General features: G+C 45.5%; 1 protein-coding gene across 7 annotated transcripts; it reads left to right on the forward strand.

The window, feature by feature from the left end:
* The first annotated feature begins 4,952 nt into the window (after positions 1 to 4,952).
* LOC100276648 (uncharacterized) lies at positions 4,953 to 7,533 on the forward strand. 7 transcript variants are annotated; one of them, XR_564953.4, is made up of 7 exons: positions 4,956 to 5,180; positions 5,286 to 5,360; positions 5,548 to 5,607; positions 5,765 to 5,905; positions 6,030 to 6,154; positions 6,754 to 6,832; positions 7,140 to 7,533. XR_564953.4 is itself a non-coding variant. In NM_001150385.2 (5 exons), the coding sequence occupies exons 1-5, from the start codon at positions 5,105 to 5,107 to the stop codon at positions 6,086 to 6,088; spliced, it is 411 nt and encodes a 136-aa protein (NP_001143857.2). In that variant the 5' UTR covers positions 5,044 to 5,104; the 3' UTR covers positions 6,089 to 6,183. The 7 variants fall into 7 exon arrangements, 1 of the variants encoding a protein (NP_001143857.2); XR_564952.4 differs by having other exon boundaries at positions 6,754 to 6,873; positions 7,140 to 7,515; XR_004857553.1 differs by having other exon boundaries at positions 4,991 to 5,180; positions 5,551 to 5,607.
* Positions 7,534 to 10,176: the final 2,643 nt, after the last annotated feature.

A 10,176-nucleotide genomic window follows, 5' to 3' on the forward strand; every position in this document is an offset into this window, starting at 1 on the left:
ATGTGGTATTTGTGTGCAAGCTAAGCAGCCTAGAAAACCGTTTCATACGGTTGAAGGCAGAAGTACCACTCCTTTAGAACTAATTCACTCAGATATCTGTGAGATGAATGGTATAATCACAAAAGGCGGTAAAAGATACTTTCTTACCTTGATAGATGATGCTACCAGGTTCTGTTATATTTACTTACTCAGAACTAAAGATGAGGCACTAGAACACTTTAAGATCTATAAGACTGAAGTTGAAAACCAGCTAGACAAGAAAATTAAAAGGTTACGGTCTGATAGAGGAGGTGAATACCTTTCCAACCTTTTTGATGAGTACTGCAAAGAGTGTGGAATCATTCATGAAACCACTGCTCCATATTCACCTCAGTCAAATGGGGTAGCTGAAAGGAAGAACCGAACGGTGTGTGACTTAGCTAATGCTCTGTTGCAAAGTTCGGGGATGCCTGACATCTGGTGGGGCGAGGCAGTACTCACGGTGTGCTATGTCCTGAACAGGGTGCCGCCTCGCAACCGTGAGGCCACGCCCTATGAAGGATTTAAAGGAAGGAAGCCAGATCTTTCGCATCTTCGGACTTGGGGTTGCCTTGCAAAGGTGAATGTCCCGTTGCCGAAGAAGAGAAAGTTAGGCCCTAAGACCGTAGACTGTGTCTTCCTGGGTTATGCACATAACAGTGCAGCTTATAGATTTCTAGTGGTCCATTCCGAGACAAGTGAAGTTGCTATAAATGTAATAATGGAGTCTCGAGATGTGACATTCTTTGAGAGCATCTTCCCTATGCGGGATAAGGAAGTAGTAGCCCCAGATGGTCCATCTCGGACATATTCTCTGCCCTCGAGTGTCAATGACCAGACTCCAGATTTGGAGTTAAGGAGGAGTAAGAGACAACGGACTGAAAAGTCTCTGGGTGATGATTATATTATTTATCTAGTGGATGAAGAACCACGCTCCCTCATAGAGGCATATACATCTCCGGATGCAGAGTACTGGAGGGAGGCTGTCCGTAGCGAGATGGATTCAATCATCTCGAACGGAACTTGGGAGATAATTGATCTCCCAGCTGGTTGCAAGCCTGTGGGCTGCAAATGGATCTTTAGGAGGAAGAGGAGACCCGATGGTACTATTGAAAAGTACAAGGCCCGTCTTGTGGCTAAGGGTTTTACTCAAAAGAAAGAGGAGGATTATTTTGATACTTATTCTCCGGTGGCTCGATTGCCCACAATCCGTGTGCTTTTAGCGCTGGCAGTTGCTTATAAACTTCTTGTCCATCAAATGGACGTAAAGACAGCATTCCTAAATGGAGAGCTGGAAGAGGAAATTTATATGCAGCAACCAGAAGGATTTGTGGTTAAAGGACAAGAGAGCAAAGTGTGTCGCTTGATTAAATCCTTATACGGTCTTAAACAAGCTCCCAGACAATGGCATGAGAAGTTTAATAATACTCTGACCACTGTCGGGTTTTGTGTAAACGAAGCCGACAAGTGTGTGTATTATCGCTTCTCTGGGGGCAAAGGTGTCATCATGTGTTTATACGTTGATGACATATTGATATTTGGGACCGATTTGGAGGCTATCATGGAGACAAAATTATTCCTCTCCAAGAACTTTGATATGAAGGACTTGGGTGAAGCTGATGTTATACTGAACATCAAGCTGATAAAGGGTGAGGATGGGATTACTTTGTCACAATCCCATTATGTGGAAAAGGTCCTGACTCGCTTTGGACATATGGACTGTAAACCAGTCACCACGCCCTATGATCCATCCTACACGCTCAGTAAATATGAAGGCGAGCCTGTGAACCAGCTACTATATTCGCAGATCATCGGATCTCTCATGTACCTGAGCAGTGCAACTAGACCAGATATCTCATATGCAGTATGCAGACTGGCTCGTTATTCGGCCAGTCCAGGAGATAGACACTGGGTAGCCTTGTACAGAGTGCTTCGGTATTTGAAGGGAGCGATGAATCTTGGTATTAAATATACCGGATTTCCGTCAGTACTTGAAGGATTCAGTGATGCAAACTGGATCTCTGACTCGGATCAAATGAAGTCTACAAGTGGCTATGTGTTCACTTTAGCTGGTGGGGCCGTGTCATGGAGATCGTCTAAACAATCAGTGTCGACACGTTCCACCAAGGAGGCTGAATTAGTTGCACTTGATTCAGCAACATTGGAGGCTGAATGGTTGAGAGACCTATTGTCAGACCTTCCAATGCTAGCAAAGCCGATACCGGTTGTCCTAGTATACTGTGACAACACTTCTGTGTTGCTGAAAGTGAACAGTAGAAAGGACAACCAAAAATCCTCGAGGCATATCAGAAGACGACTTGATTCATGTCGGCATGCTAGAGAGACGGGTGTAATAACAGTAGATTACATCAAGTCTGAAAGGAACCTTGCTGATCCTTTCACCAAAGGGCTGGCTCAAAAGCCAATCCAAGCAGCGTGCATGGGAATGGGACTCGTACCCTGTTAGCGGTTTCAACTGCGGATAACTGTCCTGTGTGACCGGAGATCCCGAGATCCAGGCTCCAGGAAACGAAGCACTGTGAAACCAAGAGCACAAACGATAAAGAGTCTCATGAGCTGCTGTGCTCTGTCTGTATGGCAGGTTGAGCGATATGCTCTTAATGAAGTCAATGCTATAAGCAGGGAAATTGTCCTACAGAATTTCCTTAACGATTTCACCTATATGAGCTGACTGTGGGGTCGCAGTCCGGGAGAGAATGGGGTTTTCTCTCTAGTGAGCTCATGAAAAGATATCAAAGGGCATGACCGTAACGCCCTGCCCCGTAAGAGAAGCAGATAATCTGCCTAGTACTATGTGCCCTTTGTGCGAAGATTCTCACACTAGGGTTTGTGGATCAAGGCGTAGTCCTCCGCTTACTCGTGCAGGGTTGGAACACTCTGGGATAGGCTTTGGTTCAAACCTAACAAGTACCTCTGCCGAAAAGTAGTATATAAACAGTACGGGAGCTCAATGACATTGATCAGAAAATAAGAGTGAAAATGGTGGGGATTGCTGTTCATTTTAAGTATTTTCCCTTTATTTTCTTAAAAAAAACGGAAAAGCCAGCCGAGCTGGGCCGCTCCAGGCCCACGGCCGAGCAGCCCAGCAAGGCCAGCCAGCCGAGCGCAGGCCGAGCGGAACGCGCGTGGGCGAGCGCGCCCACGATCGAGCGGCTGGGGGCTTGCGCGTTTGGATCGGACGGACGCGTACGAGATGGGGTAGAGGGGCTAGCGGACGGTTCCAGCGGATTCGGAGAAGGCCAAGCGTCTGGGTGGCGGCGGCGTTCAACGGATGACGATCCGCGCGGCTCGCTCGTCCGGAATCTCGGTGAAATCCGTTTGCCTTCTCCCATCTCAGCTCCTTAAAATGGAACTCGATCCCCTGGTTCTAGGGCTTCATCCCTCAGAGACGCAAGACTCTTTCTCCTCTCTCTGTTCGCTACTGTGGTTCGGCTCGGTTCACTGGTTTGGTTCCCAGCCATCCGGTGGTGTTCCTAGCTGATAGAAATTGAAGGAGGAAGGAGGTGGTGCTGTGCTCGTGACTTCTTGTGCTCTGTTGCTATTCCAGTGCGCCTGTTTGGGTGCTCTGTCTGCTCTGATTATTGTCCACCGTGGCCTGGTGCTTGGGCTCTCTGCTGCGCGGTGTTCATCTTCTCGGGCTGGTGCCGTGGACGTCTCCCTCGGCTCCGGCAGCGGCTCTAGTATCTCCGTCCACCTCCCGCCGTGCAGGCCCGGACGTGGGCGGCGGAATTGGTTTTCTGGGACAGAACTTCGTGTTCGCTGAGCTGGTCTTCCCACGTAGACAATCTACGTGCTGTGAGTTACCCGTTGCCTCGCTTATTTTTTGAGTAATTTTGTGCAATTTGCTAGTATTATTTACTTGGGTGTGATTGCACAATTTGTGGGCGGATTTGATTGCTCGATGATGATAGCGGTGTAGTGAGACGACGTGACAGTCTGGGTTTTAGTGTGTTGTTATTTTCAGCATTGATATTATTTGTGCCTAGTTATTTCTTACTATTGTGCAAGCTGATTATTTAAGTTCATTATTGTTCCTTAATTCTTATGCACACTGTTTTGATCTTAATATTCATGCTTGATTTCTAGGCTCATAATATTTGTTCTAAAACCATGTTTTGGTAAGATAGGACTGTCACGTTAGTCGAGGATCTTTGATCACTTTTTAGCGTTGGAGGGCTGTCTATTGCAGCAACCCGCTATTTTGAGAGTAATATTTTAATATAAACAATCATGTTTATTTGTTTAATCTGCCTTCTTCATCTACTTGCCATGTTTAATTTGCAATTGGATTTGAGTAGCTATATTACATGTTTTCATGTCCTGGAATTGCTACTGTTCATTGCTGTTATAATTACATATGGCATTTATCTGAGTTATATGCTTGTTTTATTCGGAATTAGAATATTTAATTTATTTAAATATGTTGAAAGCATGTCACTTATTTCTCTAAATTTACAACAATGTATTTATAAAAGTCATACATAATTATAATTTAAAATGGAGGATTACTCAAGGAAAAGTACAAGAAAGTACCAAATTCATGTGACAACTATCTATATCTTATATTTTAATAAAAATAAAGGGTAAATTAATAATGTATGATTGAGAAGGCAAGAAAACAGTGTAGGGACGAAAGAACAATCACTTGGTCGAGAGTATGAAGCAGTTTGCAGTGGGATTTTCTTGCAAATTAGGAGCAAAGGGAGTTGGGGAATTAGGCCAAATGAGATAATAATAAATAAATAAAAATGGGAGATGACAGAAAAAGGACGAGAATTATTTGTTTTTTAAATATTAAGTGGTAAATGACGACAAATTGAAGGAATAAAAAAAAAGAAAGCATGATATAAGTGAGAGACAATATGGACCAAGGGACAAAAATGAAGAGGAGTGAAGGATCGTCTAGTCTCAATTGTTGGGCCATGCTTGCTTGAAGCCCAGAAGGGCAAAATGATCCAAAGCCTGAAAAAGTGGTATCCCACTGCATTATCCAGAACCGAAAAAAAAAACTCTGCGGAGATTGACCGACCACCACCACCGCCTGCGTTCCCGCGCCGCCACCGCCATGGCTGCCGCTGCCCCCCATGCATACTCCTCCCTCGTGCCTGTTTCGGCTGCGCGGCCTCTCTCCGGAAGCACAGGTGAGTCCGTTCGTCCCACCCTCGTCGCTCGAGTTAGAGATTTATTATTATATCAATCGGTTGTGAAACAGATAAATCTAACGCTCACTTCGCGATCTCTACTAGTTTCTTTCGGTGCTTCGTGCCACAAGTGGAGGAAGGTTCCGGCATGGCGACTCCACTGTGTTGCTGAAGACGAAGGTCAGTGTAGTGGCATCAGATCTGGAATTCTCAGAAATGGTTATCTTATCTCATGATTTCTTTAAGCACTTGGTTTTTTTAGAAGATAGTGGATTGAACATTGTTTCTTGAAATTTAGTTGTTTTTTTCCGTATACTTCTCCAAACAGGCCTGCTTGACTACATTATGTGCATATTGTGATTCTCAGCAGAGGAAGTCAAAGATTTTGGAGTCAATATGGCACTATCCATGCTAAAATTTTACAAACGTAAGTTCATTTGTAGTTTGCAGTCTGAGTTTTTTTTTCCTGCTTCATTCCTGGGATTTGAGAAATAATAATTAACATCACAATAATTGTGAACTTGCTTTTAAGAACAATCCCATTTCTATATAGATTAATCATCAGCCCTGCTTTGCGTGAACAGGAGAAATATCACCTTTACTACCTTCAAGCTGCCGATATGTACCAACTTGCAGTGAGTACTCTATGCAGGCGTACAAACGATATGGTGTTGTAAAGGGTTCCATCTTGACTGCTTGGCGCCTTTGCCGTTGTAATCCTCTTGGTATGTAGTTTTTTTTCTCTATGTGCTTAGTTATCTCTGTTGTTTGACATTTTTCATATATGTATAGATCTGTGTCACATAACATTTAATTTGTGGGACTTAGACCTCTCTGATTTATATGCAGGTGGATATGGGTATGATCCTCCAAAATGGTTTGGCGAGGAAGATGTACCTCTGCAATAGTAATGCCTAGTAATTGAAAGTACAGGCATTGTAATTCTTCAGATCCAGACTTGCAGCAGTTTTTATGTAATTTACTGAAACTAAACCCAGAAACACAAGGATAAAATTCTGCAATATCTATGCACCTCTGAAGGAGCATGTATTTTTTTTGTGTATGCCTGTATGGTTATTTTATCTAGTTCTCGTGCAATTCCTCCAAGGTGATTGTATGAGCGAAATTCATTTATTACCTACAATTAACATCCATAATTCACCATATTCGCCTGTGTATTCTAGTCCGAGGATCCAACTATTTTTTCTCCAAAGATACTGATGACCCAACTGTCTTTTGCTGCTTCTAAAATCCATAAGGGCTTGTTCGGTTAGTAATGGATTGAAGGGGATTGGTGAGGATATTTCGAGAAAAAAGGGGATTGGTGAGGATTAAATCCCTTTCTAGTCAAAATTGAGTAGAAGGGGATTTAATCCCCCTCAATTCTCTCCGATCCAGATGCAACCGAACAAGGCCTAAAGAATTTTTCAGTGAAACAGATAGATGTATGGTTGTAGCTTGTAACACTTGTTAGGACAGCTAAAGGACTAGCATCGACATATTTGTTATTGAACATGATGATCATTTCAAAATTCAAAACTACCACTTCGTTAAAAAATTCAATGCATTGTAGGAACAATTGTAGTTAAGGAGTTCAAGGGAAGACTGTATTCTTGCAGAGTTTGTACCATGTTGTAATCTTTGGCTCACGGGTATGTGCTACACCTGCCGTACATTTAAATATCTTCCTTAGGTATGCTCATCTGAACTTCAGGTCACCATGGCCCCATATCCTTGTATGTGGTGCTTATTTAATTGTTTCTTCTCGGGGTATCATATCTGTTCTTGTCCCTGTCCAATATTTTATACGGTACATGCTGTGTAGATTTGGATACGTCGTCACATCGATTCATATATCCCAGTGGACCTATCACTGGTCAAACTTTTTTGTTTTTCAGATTGATTATTTGGTGTCCATTTTGATGTTTTGTTTACCCATTCCCCATTTCCTTTTTTCAGGTTCTGGTCACTGTCAGAAACAATGCACAACTGTATGTGGTAGTTTCAAGGGAAAGCCTCCCCATCGACTATACTGCCAAGGAACTTGATTGGATTTCTGAGATTTCTATGCTGAAGATACATAAATGGTAATGGATTTTCTTCTATACAAACATGGCCCAAAACAAAGCATCTTCTATAAACTACTAAGCTACTTGGTGACCAGTCTATCAGTATAGTTGAGGATTTGTATTCTAGGAATCCTATTGGTATAACATGAGGACTGTGTAGTTTAGTTTAGTTAAAAAAGTATACTATCTATGATCTGGAAGAAAACTGATCAGAAAATTCTTTTGATGCACGATTTTAACATGATCATCATGCTAAATTTATAATCTGGTAAAGTTTATTATCATATTCAGAATCATGGATTCATATAGTAGCTTCGCCTCCATATCCCAAGACCACTGATCTCTCAGAACACAAAGAAGTTTCACCATGACTGATATATACAAGCAGCAAAATTCTTGTCGTCTCTGAATTTGCTTCCCAGTTATAAATTTGTAAAATAATGAGCTCACTGATCATTCACTCAAGCCAGATCTAACATCATCTGCCGTCCACGTGGAGAAGGCAGAGAGCACTCGCCCTTTCCATCCAGTGAGGAGCCACTCGTGATCCTCATTGATCACTATGTATTTGTGGTATTCCTCTTTTACCTTGTCTTTGGACATCTGAACAATGTTCGGATCCAATGGAAGCTGCCTCAGCCCTGCTCGTTTGCTTCTCACCTGCCACTGCTTGTAGCTGTGAGGCCGCGACACCCGGTCGACACCCTCACACGCGACGATGTTCATGACACACATTGCTAACCACTTCTCAGCCAGCAACCTATTCTGGTTTTCCTGCGGCATAATGGTGTCCATCGCGTCGAACATTGCAGCAAAGTATTTGAGGGCCTCACGGAACCTTGACACAAAGAAAGCCCCGCTGTATGATCCATTGAGGATGTCATGGATGAACACTTCTGGCCTCATATTGGCGATGTTTTTGAGCACCGTGTCTCTGGGGTTTGGCCTGTCGACAGTGACACTCTCATCCATCAAGTTTTTGAAACAGAAATGGGAGATGACGACAAGCACCTCATCGGGATCTATGTCCAGGTCCTCGGCACATACCGCCTCTAACTTTGCCGCGATTGCACGGAACTTGAATGGGACCCTAAACTGACGAGCGCAGTCGCTGAGGCGGCGCCCTGTCTCCTCAATGATGTGGCCCGGATGGAACCCGGGCAGCGGGTTGTCAATGCCGGTGATCCTTACCTCTGGGGGTCCACCCTCCCTGCTTGAGAGCATACGGAGTAGGTCCGGCAAATGGAAGCCATGGCCCAAACCGTAGTGGACAATGTGCAGCTTCTGCCTCCCTGCGATCGCATTGTAGGCGATCCTGTTTGACAAGAGGAAGCTCACCGGAAAAACGGAGCTTGCGGCCATGTACATCTGGTAGACCTTGAGGGTGCTGGTAGCGGCTCTGCACTTTGCTAGAAGCAACTTGTACATGTGGCTTCCCGTGCCCATCAGCCGCGCCTCCAGGCCCTGGGTGAAGCAGTGGGCTAGCCGCCGCGTCGCATCCCCTGTCGGTGACGAGTGATGCCTGATCCGCAGCAACAGGTTGGCTGCGCCTTGCTGGTCGTTGGTGGCCATGGCTTCTGCGCACTGGATGAGCAAGGCGTGCAGGTCCACCGTGTGGCTCAAACCAGCAGCACCACCACGCCTTCGTTCTTGTGGCTTCTCCAGCTTCATGGAGCTAATTAGCTCCCGCTGCTTTCCGGCATGGCTGGGTTCATCGCTAAGCATCAACTGGTCCAGCATCTCGCATGCCGCGGCTTCCTCCTCTGAGCCAGGTTGCCACTGCACTGCCTTCTGCTTGCTGCTTCTGCCCATGGCAACGCCCACGCCATCTTTGGCTTCTTGAAGCCTCTTCTTCCGGCCCCTGTCACGATCCAATGTATCGCTGTGGGTTTTGGAGGTTATTAAGAGTTTGGTAGCGTCCTCCATGCCTTTGTAGAACGCCATGCTGATCATGTCCATGCCGCTGCTCTCCGCCTCGTGCGTGCTGCCATTCACCAACAAGGAGGATGCATCCTGATGGACGTGCATGCTGTTGGAGGTTACCATGTCACTGTAGGAGTAGTACTCGGGAGTTGGCACCGACGACTGCAATGGGTAGGGCTGGACAGAGATGTCTGTAGCGATTGCATCAGAGGTGGCATTGGCGCAGAGGATCTGGGCAAAGGGCTGCTCGGCGCTGAGGAGCATGGGGTGGTTGCGGTACCGGTGGTACAAGTTGTCAACAACAATGTCTTCCTCCATGAGCATGTGTGAGATGTAGGAGAGATCATCCTTGGCATTGTCGGCGTGGGGTGCTGGGGGCAGGTCAAGGTAGGGGGAGGGGGAGGGGGAGGGTGGCGCCGCTGTCTGGGGCTGTGTCTCTGATGACAACAGCTCTGGGGGGATCCTCATGGTGTTTCTGGCTACTGCTGCTGATAGATGTATCCTTCCTTGCACAATATAATGCAGGCAAGGGGAAGAGGTGACGCACTCATGCTTGGCATTAGAGTCAGGTGCTCGGTGGTTCCAACATGCATGGCCTCGTATGTTTGTTGGCTTTGTGCGTCATCTGTGATTTGTGTCCCTTTCAGTACTTTGGCAGTACCACCATGCTGATCGATGATCCCGTCCAATTTTGTTGCTTGCTCCGTTTGTCCTTAATAATTATCATTGAGTGCCTAATGTGAAGGCTATGCCATCCTTTGTTATGAATGCCCATCAATGTAAAAGTCTAAGGTGAGGCTCCCCGGTTGGATAATATAAACACTGTCATGCATGGTTGTATTCTGGCATTAACATCAATACATGTGTGTGTGTTTTTTTTTTTCATTGAGTAGAGCTAACAATCGGAGCTAGGATCATCTGCCCACTGAGGGCTGATTTAGTGGCCGAGGATCACCGAGCGGAGGAAGAGGATGCGGACCATTGCTGACCCCCCCCCCCCCCCC

The sequence above is a fragment of the Zea mays genome, chromosome 4 (assembly GCF_902167145.1).
Source record: "Zea mays cultivar B73 chromosome 4, Zm-B73-REFERENCE-NAM-5.0, whole genome shotgun sequence".
Lineage (NCBI taxonomy): Eukaryota > Viridiplantae > Streptophyta > Magnoliopsida > Poales > Poaceae > Zea > Zea mays.